At 54.8% G+C, this 14,182-nt stretch overlaps 1 protein-coding gene across 1 annotated transcript; it reads left to right on the forward strand.

Moving 5' to 3' along the window:
* The first annotated feature begins 1,642 nt into the window (after nt 1-1,642).
* FAM222B (family with sequence similarity 222 member B) lies at nt 1,643-13,802 on the forward strand. The gene is made up of 3 exons (XM_070735486.1): nt 1,643-1,812; nt 6,333-6,457; nt 9,516-13,802. Exons 2-3 carry the CDS (start codon nt 6,376-6,378, stop codon nt 11,030-11,032), a joined length of 1,599 nt encoding a protein of 532 aa, XP_070591587.1. The 5' UTR covers nt 1,643-1,812; nt 6,333-6,375; the 3' UTR covers nt 11,033-13,802.
* The last annotated feature ends 380 nt before the right edge of the window (nt 13,803-14,182 follow it).

A 14,182-nucleotide genomic window follows, 5' to 3' on the forward strand; every position in this document is an offset into this window, starting at 1 on the left:
CACAGCCTCCTTGCTGCTTTCATTAAGGGGTGGAGGCCCCAGATGTCCACAGCTGGAATCTGCAGGTGGAGAGTGTTAAGGAAAAGTGATCAGTTACCCCCGAGTTATCAGGGACTCGCATTTAGGAATGTGGGGTTGCAGCAGATGTCCAGCAACCCTGGGAAATCAGGGAATTATCAGGGAATTCCTGAAAAAAACAGAATAAATCAGGGGGGAAAACAAACGGTATTAAAATGTTTAAAAATCAGGGGGGAAATAATGTAAAGAACGGGTCGTGCTGCCTGGCAAGAGTCAAGCAAAAATGAGCAGAACTGGCAGCAGCTCCTGATATTTCTCCACGGCTAAGCCGTTTGGCATGACGTCATCTACAACCGCACTTCAACTAGATTGTAAGTCACAGGGAGATGTCAGGGAGATGTCAGGGAATCCCAGGAGCGGAAAAACGGGCACTTTGACTGGCAAAAGGGGTGAGTTTTGGGCTTGCACGCATTAATCGCTTTTCCATTGATTCCTATGGGAAACATTGTTTCGTCTTACAAACTTTTCACCTTACAAACCTTGTCCCGGAACCAATTAAGTTCGTAAGACGAGGTATCACTATTTGTTTAGCAGAGTGATGTCCTTGGGGGGGTGAAACTGTTCTTGTGGCTAGTTGTCTTGGTGTGCAGGGCTCTGTAGCGACGTTTTGAGGGTGGGAGTTGAAACAGTTTGTGTCCAGGATGCGAGGGGTCAGTCCACATTTTCCCCACCCTCTTTTTGACTCGTGCAGTCTACAGGTCCTCAATGGAAGGCACGTTGGCAGCCATTGCTTTTTCTGCAGTTCTGATTATCCTCTGAAGTCTGTGTCGGTCTTGATGGGTTGCAGCACCAAACCAGACGGTTATAGAGGTGCAGGTGACAGACTCAATGATTCCTCTGTAGAACTGGATCAGCAGCTCCCTGAGCAAATGGGGCAGGGAGGGCAGCTTGGGGAGGGGGCAGAAAGGAGGGGCGAGGGGGCTTCGCCCGAGGGGGGCTCGTCTCTTGCCTTGGGAAAAGAATCTAATGTGGAAGTTTAAAAGATAACAGATTTAACAGAGTTGGAAGGGACCTTGCGGGTCATCTAGTTCAGGGGTAGGCAAAGTTGGCTCTTCTGTGACTTATGGACTTCAACTCCCAGAATTCCTGAGCCAATCACGATAGCTCAGGAATTCTGGGAGTTGAAGTCGAGATGTCATAGAAGAGCCAACTTTGCTTACTCCTGATCTTGGGGCCCAAGCAGGAGACCCTACACCTGCCTCTATCAAGGAGCTCGGCCTCGCTGGTATCCGGAGCCCCCGAAGGGGAAACTGAGGCTCGGCGGGGCTTCAGTGGCGGAAGAAGTCGAAAGCGCGGTGAGTCCGGAAGTATACTGCGAGCAAAAAGGACCGCGCCCCTCCGAAGCGAGCGGCGCTTCCGGAAACCGTTGCGCATGCGCAGAGGAAGTGACCGGCCAGGCCCAAGGAAGGAAGCGAGGCTCGGCCCTTGCAGCTTGCAGTTCGCCCGCCCAACAGTCGGAGGCGCAGGAGCGGCGTGGACGGCGCCCGTCTCTCTAACTCTCCTCCCCCATTGGCCCTTTTATCCCACCGCCTTCCGCTCCTCCCTCTTGGAGAACGCCGGAAGTGGCGTCACTCCGCTCTCCCTCCGCTCTGACCTTCCCATTGAAGGGGGGGCGCGGGCGTCGTGACGCATGCGCAGGAGGGAGCGGCCGAGCCGGCTCAGGGGTGACGAGGCGGCGAAGGAGGCGAAGAAGAAAAGCGGCGGCGCCATGAGGGCCGGGCGGGGGCTCCCACGGTGAGCGGACCCTCCCCAAGTCCCAAAGCTGCGGGCGGAGGCTCTTCTCTACCCCCGCCCCGGTGGGCCTCAACTGCCTCACTAGGCCCTTCGCCCCCCCTCACGCCTTGGTGGGCCTCGGAGTGGGGGGGCAGCAGGCCCCGCCCTTTCTCACTCCCCCCCCCACGGGAGCCCCCCTGGCAAAGAGGAGCGGGGGCTCTTTCCCCCCCAGGGCCTTTCTATGGGGCGCCTGGATGGGGGGGGGGGCATCCGGCTGCAGTCAGGCCCTTCCTGCCCCCCCTATTTGGGGCGGGGGGGCGTCTTCCTCCTCCCCCAGAGCTGCTTCGTGAGGCGGCTGGGGTTGGGGAGGGGCGAAGGCGACCCCCCCAAAGATCCCCCCCTTAGGCAGCTCTGGGGACGTGTGGGGGAGGCTGGGGGGGGGTCTTTCCTGTTCCTCGGTTTTTTGGGGGGGGCGGTGGGTTTCCAGAACAAAACGGGGATCCGGGAAAGGCGGGCGGGGGCCTTTCCAGTTTGGGATCAGTGCCTGACATTGATTCTTTCCCCCTCCCTCCATTATGGGGCGAATTGGGTCCTTCCTGCCCCCGTTTGGGAGGAGGCTCTTTATTTTATTAGATTCATAGGCCGGTAAATTAGATTTATTTCTCCTCCCTTGCTGCAGGGGGGGGGGGGGACTCCCCTGGAATCAGTCCTCCAAAGCCTTCTTCCCCTCCTCCTTGCCCCAGTTGTGTGGGGCCACCCCCAATCCCAATTGGGGTGGGGGCTAAGGGTCTCTTCCCCAAAGCTGCTTCCTCCTCCTGGGCCTTGTAGACCAGGACCAAACCCGGTTTATTAGTTAGGTGATAGATGGATAGATAACAAATAGATAGACAGATAATGGATAGATAGAGATAGAGAGATAATTGATGGATGAGTAGATAGATAGATAGATAGATAGATAGATAGATAGAGATGGATAGATAATGGATGGGTGGATAGATAGATAGATAGCGAATAGATAGACAGATAATGGATAGATAGAGATAGAGAGATAATGGATGGATAGATAGATTGATTGATTGATTGATTGATTGATTTTATGCGGTTCCTCCATGGGGAGGGGGGGCCTTCTGATTCAGGATCAACACCTTATCTTGTGCACCCCTCCCTCCCCTCCTATCTTCCTTCCCTGTTCCCCCCTTCCCCAAATCCAGCCCTTCAGCCAAAGCTCATCCCCCTTCCCCAAGGCCTGCAAGCGTCTGAATTTAAGGAGGCCATTTCTGTCCCAGGCTGGGCTGCTTGCCCTTGGCTCTGCCTCCTTTCGGTGCCTGGCTGGAAAATCCAGTTCCCGGCCCATTTCCTCTCCTCGGATCCGCCTCTCCCTTCCTCCCATTCGGCTGCCTGGATTGGAGTCAACACTTGGGCCTGCTGGAAGAGACACTCTCAGATAGTTTAGATTAGATTATTGTTAGAGTTGGAAGGGACCTTGTCAGAGATGAGCTGCTAAGGTGGGATGGTGACGTGGACGTGCCCCTGTGGCCAGCGCAATTACGCTACTGCACCTGGGCAGGTCACAAAATCGCGCACGGACACACAGGGGCACCCACAGGCGATTTTGCTACCTGCCCAGATGCAGTAGCGTAACTGCGCTGGACTCAGAGCCATGGGGGCAAGCCCACGTCACCATTCCACCTTAACAACCCACCTCTGGACCTTGTAGGTCATCTAGTCCAACCCCCGCTCAAGCAGGAATCTCTGCGCTATTTCTGAGCCCAATATTCCCGTTGCCCAATGAGACAGTGCTTCTGTGACTCATTTTAAGACCTTTCTTGACATTTGGTCGAAGGGATTTCCTTCTCTGTAGAGCTCTCAAAACAAGTTTCCTTAAAACCTTCGGAATCCTTTCCATTCCCCTGTGGGGAGTTACTTGTGAAGCACATTATAAATTTTTACAATCCTTGTAATTTTCTGATTCACTCTTAGTTAATGTGCAATTTGTGGTTTTAAAGTGCCGGTGTATTAATGAAGCTGAGTGATTCAATTGCAGCGCTGTATAATTTAACTGATTGAAAATGTAATCCGGCTGTAGAGCATAGCAGTATAAAGTGATTCTCTGCACTTTACTAAAAAAAAATAAGTCTAGTTTTGTGCAAATATTCCTGCAAGTTTGAGGGAGAAATATCTTAAATGAAGTCAAAGAATCCCCCCCCCCTATAATAACAGTAATGAGGGAGAGCTTACAAAAGCAATTTACAGCTTATTTGGACCAGATAAATTTAGATAAATCAGCCAAGATTGAAATGAGAAATAAGAGACATTTATTTCCTCTTATGCCTGTTTTACTTGCTCGATGTTGAGTGCTATATGTTTATAGTTTAAAGCTGCTTCTAGCACAAAACTCCATGTACTTATTTAGCAAAGTAGAATTGGCTTGCAAGGAGATCAGACTGGCATTCAAATTTCATTTTGTGCAACATAAACCTTGTTTCGATCTAGACAAGAGTGAGTGTGCATCACCCAGCTGGCTTTCTGCCCAAGATGGGACTAGAACCCATGACCTCCTGGTTTCTGGCTTTAACCACTGCACCAGACCGTCTCTCCTTGTTAACAAACACTAATTTTTTAATGAACGGGGAATTACAGCAACAAACATTCATCCCCTTTATGAATTTAATGGCATTTTAATTCACTATAAATGAAACAGGTAGTTGGGCCTAAAGGTTAAGGCACCAGGCTAGAAAGCGGGAGACCATGAGTTCTAGTCCTGCCTTAGGAATGAAAAAATAGAACTGATGGACCATTTTTCACATTTACGGTAAATTTACACCATCCTGTCTTGGATGCAAAGAAAGAAAGAAGCCAGATGCCACCAGGAGAATTGCAGGAATTATAAGAACTCCGTGACTGACAACAGTTCATTTAATGAAGGTTCAAAGTTATAGTGGCACTGAAAAATGTGACTTAACAAAACAGTTTTTCACCCAGACCATTGCTGTGTCCCAAATTCATGCGATTCCACTTTTGCGACCTTCCGACAGCCAGAGTCCATGGGGAAGCCAGATTCACTTAACAACCGGGTCACTAACTGATCAGAGGCATTGATTCACTTAATAGCTGTGGCAAGAAAGGTCATAAAATGAGGCAAAACTCATTTTGTCTCACCTGGCAACAGAAATTTTTGGCTCTGTTGTGGTCGTAACCCTCTGTCTGCGAGGGTCGTTGGAACTTTTAATCCAGATCAGTTGGGCCTTTGGCCTGTCGTTATTTGAATGGTTCCTGAACAGCCGGACATAAACCGAGGACTACCTCTGCTGAGTAGAGACCCAATGAAATAACAACAAAGCCCTCAACTCAGGACCACAATGGAGTCCAAAATATTCCGTTTCTGAGTGAAAGCTCACTTGTTAAGTGAGCTTTGTCCCATTTCTTATCTCAGTTGTTAAGTGAATCACTCCAGGTGCTTGAGGGGCAACCCATTTGGGAAGTGAACCTGGCCTCCCCTTTGACTTTGCCGGTCAGAAAGTGTTAATGACCATGTTCCCAGGACACGGCAACCATCATAAATACGAGTCGTTTGCCGAGCATCTTAATTTTCATCACGTGACTGGGGGAGAGGGGGGCACAGTCATAAATGGGGCTCCCTTTCAAGAGTGTTCGGAAACTCATCTAATATGCAGCCGTGTGAGCAGTCTTGAAGGCCTTCCAAGAAATGCCCACATCTCGCCATCACTCCGCAGTCTGCATTGGCTACCAGTCTGTTTCTGGTCACAATTCAAAGTGTTGTTTTGACCTATAAAGCCCTTCATGGCACCAGACCAGATTATCTCCGGGACCGCCTTCGGCCACACGAATCCCAGCAACCAATTAGGTCCCACACAGTTGGCCTTCTCCGGGTCCCGTCAACCAAAGAATGTCGGCTGGCGGGACCTAGGGGAAGAGCCTTCTCTGTGGGAGCCCCAATCCTCTGGCATCAGCTCCCCCCAGAGATTTGCACTGCCCCCACCCTCCTCGCCTTCGGAAAGAGCTTAAAAACTCATCTTTGCCGCCAGCTTTGGGAGTTTTAGATCTTCCCCCGATCAATGAATGTTTTAAGTATAAAGTGTTGAATGATTGGCTTGATAGGTTTTACTTCCTTTTAATTGAATTCAATGGCTGTTTTTAATGTAGTATCAATTGGATTTATATTATTGTTCTGCTTTTCTATATGCTGTGAGCCGACCTGAGTCCTCGGAGAGGGGCGGCATACAAATCCAATTAAATAAATAGATAGATAGACAGACAGACAGACAAGATAGACAGACAGACAAGATAGATAGATAGACAGATATATAAATAAATAAATAAATGGAAAAAAACCGCTCACTTTTTTCAGTGCCCTCCTGTCGCTTCAAACAATCACTAAACGAATGGTTGTAAGTCGAGGTCCCACCTCTCAGTGTTTCAAATCGTGCCCATGGTCGGTCTGGAGCTTTCCGGCTGGCGCTTGCTAGTGGCCCTTGAGGTTGTTCAGGAGAATCTCACCCGTCACCCGTGTTTCCTTGCAGTGCGCAGAGGACCCAGGCCCCCATGTGCTAACAGGCACCTGCCATGCTGGCCTGTCTGCCAGGACCAGGTGACCGCTCCTTCCAGCTGCTTCCTTATCCGCAGATGAACACTGGGCTTCAGAAATGTGAGTGTCGGCCTCTGCGTTTTGACTGCACCCCCAAGGGTGGTCGGGGGGGGGGGGACCAGCACCCTGGTAGGTCTTTGGTGCACATTGTGGAGTGGGTGTTGATCCCCAGAAGCGATCAGAAGGGTTAAGGTTTTAGTGTGCCACCTTGCAAAACCAGTGTCTCTTAACCATGGCACATTGAAGATGGGTGGACTTCAACTCCCAGAATCCCCAGAGACACACGGTGGTCCTGGCACCACTCCCAACGGTCTCCAATTCTTTTTTTTCCCCTTTTTTTTGGGTGGCTCAACTCCACAAGAAGGAGGGTCATCAAGGAAGACACGTAGTTTTGTAGTGTTAGAAATCTTTTATAGGAAACACCACAGCGCAAGCAAAAGAGAGGACAGTCACCATGTGCTTTACTGCTCAACTGTTTTACTGAAAGAAGGAAACAGCCCACCTTTTGTCTTTTCTTGTTATATTTAAAACCAATAACAATATTTTTTTAAAAAAAGGAAATGGGAAACTGACATCAGAACATAGAGAAGCCATAGATTATCACCAAAGATGCACCCTAAAAACTGCCCTCCACTGGCTAAACAATTCTGTAGTGGTTGCAATGCAAACCACATCCTAACCCAGTGAGGGCGAACCTTTTTTTTGCCTCGGGTGCTGAAAGAGTGTGCGGGCACACTATCACGCATGCACAAGTGCCCACACCATAACTCAATGCCTGGGGAATGTGAAAACAGATCCCCTCACCCTCTGGAGGCCCGAAATGGCCTGTTTCCCAAGTTCTGGTGGGCCCAGTAAGCTCGTGTTTTGCCCTCCCCAGGCTCCAAAGGCTTCCCTGGAGCTGGGGAGGGTAAAAATGCTCTCCCCCATCCCCCCCACCCCCCCGAGGCTCTCTGGAAGCCTAAAACACTCTGCCAGAGTCTCTGTGTGAGCCAAAAATCAGCTGGCCAGCGCACATATACATGTTGGAGCGGAGCTAGGACAACGGCCTGCGTACCGGCAGATATGGCTCCATGTGCCACCTCTGGCCCCTGTGCCATGGGTTCGCCATCACTCTGCTAACCTGTATTCCAACTGGCACATTAAGCGCCCGGTAGTTTCATTTCCCTTGCCAACCCTAGGGGACTCTGCCATCTCAGGGAGGCTACGTCAGTGTTTCCCAACCTTGGCCACTTGAAGATATCTGGACTTCAACTCCCAGAATTCCCCAGGCAGCGAATGGTGGCTGGGGAATTCTGGGAGTTGAAGTCCAGATATCTTCAAGTGGCCAAGGTTGGGAAACACTGGGCTACATAACTGGTCTTGCCTGTCTCCAGACAGCTCTGCTGGGGTGGGTACAGGACAGGACGTCCTTGACTTAAGGACCACAGTGAAGCCCAAGATTCCTGCCCTTGAGTGAGACATTGGTGAAGTGAGTTTTGCCCCATTTTACAGCTTTTCTGGTTGCAAATGTCAAGCGAGTCACTGCTCTTGATAAACCAGTAATCTGGCTGACTGAATACAGCTCCCCCATTGACATGGCTTGTCACAAGGCCCCAAAAGGGGATTGTGCGACACACCCACACCCCGAGACACTGCGACCGTCACAAATATGAACCAGTTGCTAAGTGTCCGAATTTGGAGCATGTGAGCGTGAATGGTTGTAAGTCAAGAACCAACTGTACCTCTCCATTATCCTGGACGAAGGTAACTCCGGCGTCCATTGGCAGACCAGTCACTGAGCTGAACCGCTAGACCCCGTGATGGCGAACCTGTGTCACATGTGCCACCAGTGGCGCACGGAGCGATCTCTGCAGGCCCACGGCCCATTGACCGGCTCAGCTCCACTGCACATGTGCGAGTGCCTCCCGCTGACTAGCTGAGTTTGGGTCAAGCAAGCGCATGCTTTCTCCTCCCTTTCTGCGGCCCAGATGTCTGGAGATTCCACCTCGGTGCTAGCTGGGCACCCAAGCCTCCCCCCCCCCAGCTCCATTTGGGGGCAGAGGCTTTCTCCCCTCTCTGCTCCCTTTGGGGGAGAAGCTTCCCCCCTCTCAGCTCCGTTTGGGGATGGGAGGCGTTCTCCCCCCCCCCTGCTGTTTTTGGATGTGAGACCAAAGGGGGGGGGGGGGGTTGTTGCATGTGCATACAGGGCTGGATATGAAATAGGGGCATTGCATTATGTGTGTGAGCATGCACACGCTCTCGACATCCAAGGGGGATAAGCCATCACTGACCCAAATGAAGCAGCACTTTAACTCGTGGGGCCACTCAGTTCAGGAAGAGGCTTCAGGGATCGGGCTCCTCCCTCTCTTTCAGGGGGTCGCCAATGGCAATCATTGCACTTGGACTTATACCCCACTTTTACAGCCCCCTCTGAGCGGTTTGATCCTCATTCCCCCCCTTGGAAAGACGGAAGGCAGAGTTAACCCTGCACTGTTGCATCCCAACTGGAAGGAAGGAGAGAGTAGGACGGAAGCAATAGCATTCAGGACTCATATACCGCTTCACAGCCCCCCCTCTAAGCGGTCTGCAGAGTCAGCGTTTGGCTCCCAACAGTCTGGATTCTTGGAAGGACGGAAGGTTGAGTCAGCCAGGATCGAACCTCTGGCAGTGGGCAGAATCAGCCTAAAATGGTACATTCCAACCACTAGCTTGTTTTTACGGAATCCACACCTCCAGAGGCCCATTGAGCAGGGTCCATGCACCCTACGGGGGTCCCAAAGGTAGAGCCCAAACGTTCAGAGAGTACGAGCAGGACCATTGCCCATCAGAAAGAGTTGGAACCTCAGTCATGCCAGTGGGGGGCTTTTTTCCCCCCATTCTTGTTTTTTTTTACGATACCCTGCTGGGCCCCTATATTGGGCGAGCTCCCCCCCGAGCCCCACCCCCTCTTTCGAGCTTGGCCCGGGCGGTTCTGAGGTTCTGAAGAGCCAACGCTGACTGCTCGCTCAGTTGGTGTTGATGGCTTCTCTCTCTCTCTCTCTCTCTCTCTCGTTCTCTTCCTCTTGCTCTCCTTTTCTCCCTTTCTTTCCACGCTCTCTGTCCCTCTGACTTTCTCTTCCTCCCCCCCTTCCCCAACCAGGGGACACTCCACAGAAAATGAGAGCCGCACAGCACCCTACTCCAGCCGAGTTGGACGCGTATGCTAAGAAGGTAGCCAACCATCCTCTGACCATCAAAATTTTCCCCAACAGCATCAAGGTCCCTCAGCGGAAACACGTGCGCCGTACTGTGAACGGGCTGGACACTTCTGGGCAGAGGTACAGCCCTTACCCGCCGTCGCAGGCTTCCGTGAGAACAGGCCTCCTGGCCATCGTCCGGTCCCCGGCCAAAGGGGTCGTCAAGGACTTTGACGGGAAGCGGACCCGCCTGCTGCCGGAAGCCATGATGAACCCCCCCTCGGTCCCCTACGCGGCACCTAGCACTTTAACCCACCCCCAGGCGCTGACCCGCCAGCAGGCCCTGCAGCAGCTCCACTCTCAGGGGGTGCCCCCCAGCCTGCAGCCCCAGCCGCCGCGGAACGTGGCCCACCCCGGCCTGCAGCAGCTGCCGCAGGCTCCACCACAGCACCCTGCCAGCCACTTGCCACCGCAGCAGCAGCCTCCGCCGCTGGCGGGCATGCACCTGGGCAGGAAGATGGCCGACGCCGACGCCCCTCCGAATGTGACCGTCTCTACCTCAACCATCCCGCTTTCCATGGCTGCCACGCTGCAGCAGAGCCAGCCCCCGGACCTGAGCAGCATCGTGCACCAGATCAGCCAGTTCTGCCAGGCGCGCACGGGCGCCAGCGCTACCTCAGTCTGCGAGGGACAGATCGCCAACCCCAGCCCCATCAGCCGCAACCTCCTGATCAGTGCCAGCACCCGGGTCTCCGCCCACAACGTCCCCACGCCCCTGCCTTCCTGCGGCATGGGGAACCCCGGCGACCATGCCACGCCCGTCCCGCCCTCAGCACCCGCCGCCATGGGGATGCCGATGGGCGGCATGGCCCGCGGCCCTCCTGCCTACCAAAGCGAAATGAAGCAAGTGGCGGCCTGGAACCAACACCAGCTGGCTCACCTGCAGCAGATGTGTGGCGAGCCCCCCATGGGGAAGCCCCCCGGCAGAGAGCTGCCCGGCAAAGGGCCCGGCTATCCCCTGGAGCTCTGCATGGGCCAGCCGTACGGAGCCAAGGCCGCCCTGGAGAAGCCCACCCCCTCACCCCCCCTCAACGGCCTGCCCGGCCCGGTGCCCTTCACCAATGGGCACTACTTCCAGCCCCCCCTGTGGAACAACATTCTGCCCACGCCCAACAGTGACAGCTCGGGCTCCCAGGACCTGGCCCTGCCCTTCCACGGGGGCGGCGGAGGAGCAGGCGGACTGCAGGCGATGGGGGCGGCTGCCCTGGAATGCACGGCTGCCCCCCACTGCCGAGCCGGAGCAGGGCTCCCCGGTCCGGGTGGCGTGATGCCGACGATGGAGTACCAGGACTTCCACCGGTCCTGCCTGCGTGAGCCGGGCGGGGCCCCGTTGAGCAAAGCTGCCCGCACCACCGCAAACCGAGGGCGCGAGTCCACCGAGAGCTGCGGTCTTCACCTCCAGCACCCCGGGTATAGATGAGGCGGGCAGCGGCGGAGGCGGGACAGTGACTTTCGCCTGGAGCCGGACAGGACCATCAGGGGTAGTTTGGACCGAGTGTGTGGCTGTTTCCTCTTTTTGGAACTGGCAAACGGCTGTGATCATTTCTCGCCAACGGCTGAAACTATAGAGATGAGCTCCCCACCTTCTGGCTGACCCCTCCCACGAGACCCCCTCCCCCACTGACAGCCCATGCAGAGTATCCCTTCCTGGGGACCCCCTCCCTTCTCTCCCCCACCTCCGGGCGGAAAGCTTCTGCAGAGCTAAGGGCCCCCCTTGTTCTGCCCCCTCTTGCCAGGAGGGTGGGTGGGTGGGTGAGGGGCTTGGCTGAAGAAATGCCCCCCCTCCAAAGAACCAACAAACTCCAAGAGAGAAAGGTAGCAAGACACACCCACCCCTCCCCATTATTACACCGCCCCTATTTGGGAATCTCCTAAGCCCATCTTGGCTTTGGATCAATAGAGCAAGCGCCACTCTCGGAGGCCCTGGTGACGTTCCCTAGTTGGGTCCTGAAACGTCTGCAGGAAACGCACCCAGCCCAGGGAGCACCAAGGGGGGGAGGACCCCACAGCCCAGCCCTGAGCAACAGAGGGGGATTGTCCTCAGCTGAACGACTGCAATCGCGGCGGCCAGAATGTCTGTGTCGTTAAGTGGCTCCCGCCCGGTTTTACGGCCGAGTGAACCACGACAGTTGTGGGGGGGGGGTGTCAGTCACGAATCTGGCTTCCCCCATTCTGCCGTGGCTCCTCAGAAGGTGGCCAAAGGAAGCCCGAGGACACGGCGCCCCCCCCCCCCAATTTGCGGAAGGCACCAGATCCCGTGTGACGGTTGTAAGCGAGAGGACTTTTCCTAAGCGGCTTTTCCCCCCCACCCCCAAGGAGGGTCAGTAAAAGAATGGCCGTAAGTCTCAGGGCTGCTTCTGCGCTGTCGGCACAGCTCTCTTGGGGGTCTCCAGCTCCCTCAATTTCCTAACTTGGGGGTGGGGGGACAGCCGATATTTTGGGTGAAAATCTCTCTGCACATCCAGAAGCAGCAGCATCGCCCAGTGGTCATGGATCCCCCCTCCCCAAAAGACAGGTCCCTCCCCTCACCCACCCCCTCCCCAAATGATCACGGTGCGGTTTGGAGTTTGAAAAAAGAAGGAAGCCTCCAGGGCCCCCCCTCCCCTCTCTCAACACTGGCTGAAGCAATCACTGGACGGCTGCTGTGAACTGCCCCCTTTCCTGTGTGGATGTGAGGGGGGGGGCGTCGGGGGGGTCTGAGTTAGCACTGTATATGGGGGGCAAGCCCCCCCTTCCCCCTTCCCCGTGGAGGGGGGGAGAGATTTGGTCCCAACTGAAGCCTTAAAGCAGCAGCTGCTCCCCCCCCCCCCCCCCCCAGTTCTCCTGAAGACGCCTGGGCCACGCACCACAGCTATGGAGACAAAAGAATAAAAGCCCCCAAGCATCATCATCATCATCATCATTTCTATTATGTCTCAAAGGCCCATTTCACCCCTATGAAAGAGACGTCCTGGTTGGCTGCCATAAAGCAGAGCACCCGGGAGTAAGGTTGGATCCCTCTTGTCTTGGTTTACTCCAGGGTGTAAAGTCGTAGGGATCCCAGAAGTGCTTTGCTGGCCTTCCACACACCCCTCAACACCATCGTTGCACACACACACATACACACCCCGCGCGGGAGGGTCCTTTCTGGCGCCCCCCACCCTCTCCCTCCAGCGCAAACCCCCCCCTTGGAAATTCTTCTCCCCGTTTGACTCCATTTGCGTTGCCTTAAAACGAGATGCCCAGCTCCGAATTTATCCTTCCCACCTCGTTTCCGTGTGTCAGCACCTGGGGCTGGTGGGGGGCTTCTGTTCTGCCTCTTCCTGCCCCCCCCAAAAAATAAAATTTCCTCCCAACACAGCCCCCCTCCAAAGGGCGGTTTCTTCTTCCCTCTGGACCTTCGCTCCTTCCATTGGCCACTCGGGGTCACTCCCGGAGAGTCCAAGCCACACAGTGAGCCTTGGAGGGGTACCGGACCCCTGCTGCCCCCCCCCCATCCCACTCTGCTGCTCAGGCCCAGCTTTTAGAGTGGGTGGGTCAGTCTAGGTGTCCCCCCCCCTCCTGCCTTGCTTGGAAGAAAACCATCCTTTGACTTAAAGGGAATGGGGAGGTTTAGCCAAGATGCCCTAGTAGGCCTTGTCTTGGTCAACCAGGGCCCCCTTCCCCCCCCCCTGACCTGGGTGCAAGGATGTTGGCAGGTCAGGGTTGAGTTTCATCCTTTTAGCCCCCTCCAGTGCCCACCTAGGATTTTGTCTCCGGGGCCTTGGTCCACCTGGAGAGTATTCCTGGCCAGCTCAGGTTGGGCGCTGGGCTGTCCTGGTCCCCATGGCCACTGGGCTCTCCAGCCCCCTCCCCTTCTCCCCACTGCTTAGCCCCCACTCACCCCCCTCCCCGGATGGGCCCAGCCAAGGCCTTTCTCCAGTGGGCACTTCACGGCAGCAACTCTCCTTCTCTGGTTCTGCCAGGAGCCTGAATTCATCCTTCGACCGCGGGGGGGGGGGGGGGGGGGCTTGGGGGGGTCTCCTTGCAGGGGGAGGGTTTGACCCCCAGGTTTCAAGGGATGGAGAAGCCCCCCTCCCCCCCATTGCTGCTGCTGCTGCTCACATGGGATGGGTATCTGACCGACAGAGTTTCTGTTCTCTCGACACACTCTGTGTTTTATTTTTTGTCTGCAGGAAACAAAAAATAAAAATAAAAGTGAAGGCAAAAAAGAGAAGCTCTCCATCCCTTCACTCGCCCCTTGGCACTGCCGGCCTTCTGGACTGGCACGGGTGGGGTGGGGGTTGCGAAGGAGAAAGGTTTGGGCCCCTAAAGAAACGGGCAGGGGGTGCGTGGGGCAGAACCGTCTGTTGGTCTGGTTCTCTCGGGATCCGGCTGCTGGTTATGGGGTGCAGGCAGCAGAGGACCCATGTGCCTGGGCTTTGGATGCCCAGTGCCCCTGGGAGGGACTGGGGCTCTCTTGCTTGGGCCCCCTACTGAGACCGTAGCTGCAGGGCGAAGCTAAAACTCAACAATAATATTATTGTTAATAGTAATAATGGATGATGAAAAAGAGCAACGCTTGGGATATCACTGTCTCTGGGGCTTCTCC

This window comes from Erythrolamprus reginae, chromosome 1 (assembly GCF_031021105.1).
Source record: "Erythrolamprus reginae isolate rEryReg1 chromosome 1, rEryReg1.hap1, whole genome shotgun sequence".
In the NCBI taxonomy this organism is placed as follows: Eukaryota; Metazoa; Chordata; class Lepidosauria; order Squamata; family Dipsadidae; genus Erythrolamprus; species Erythrolamprus reginae.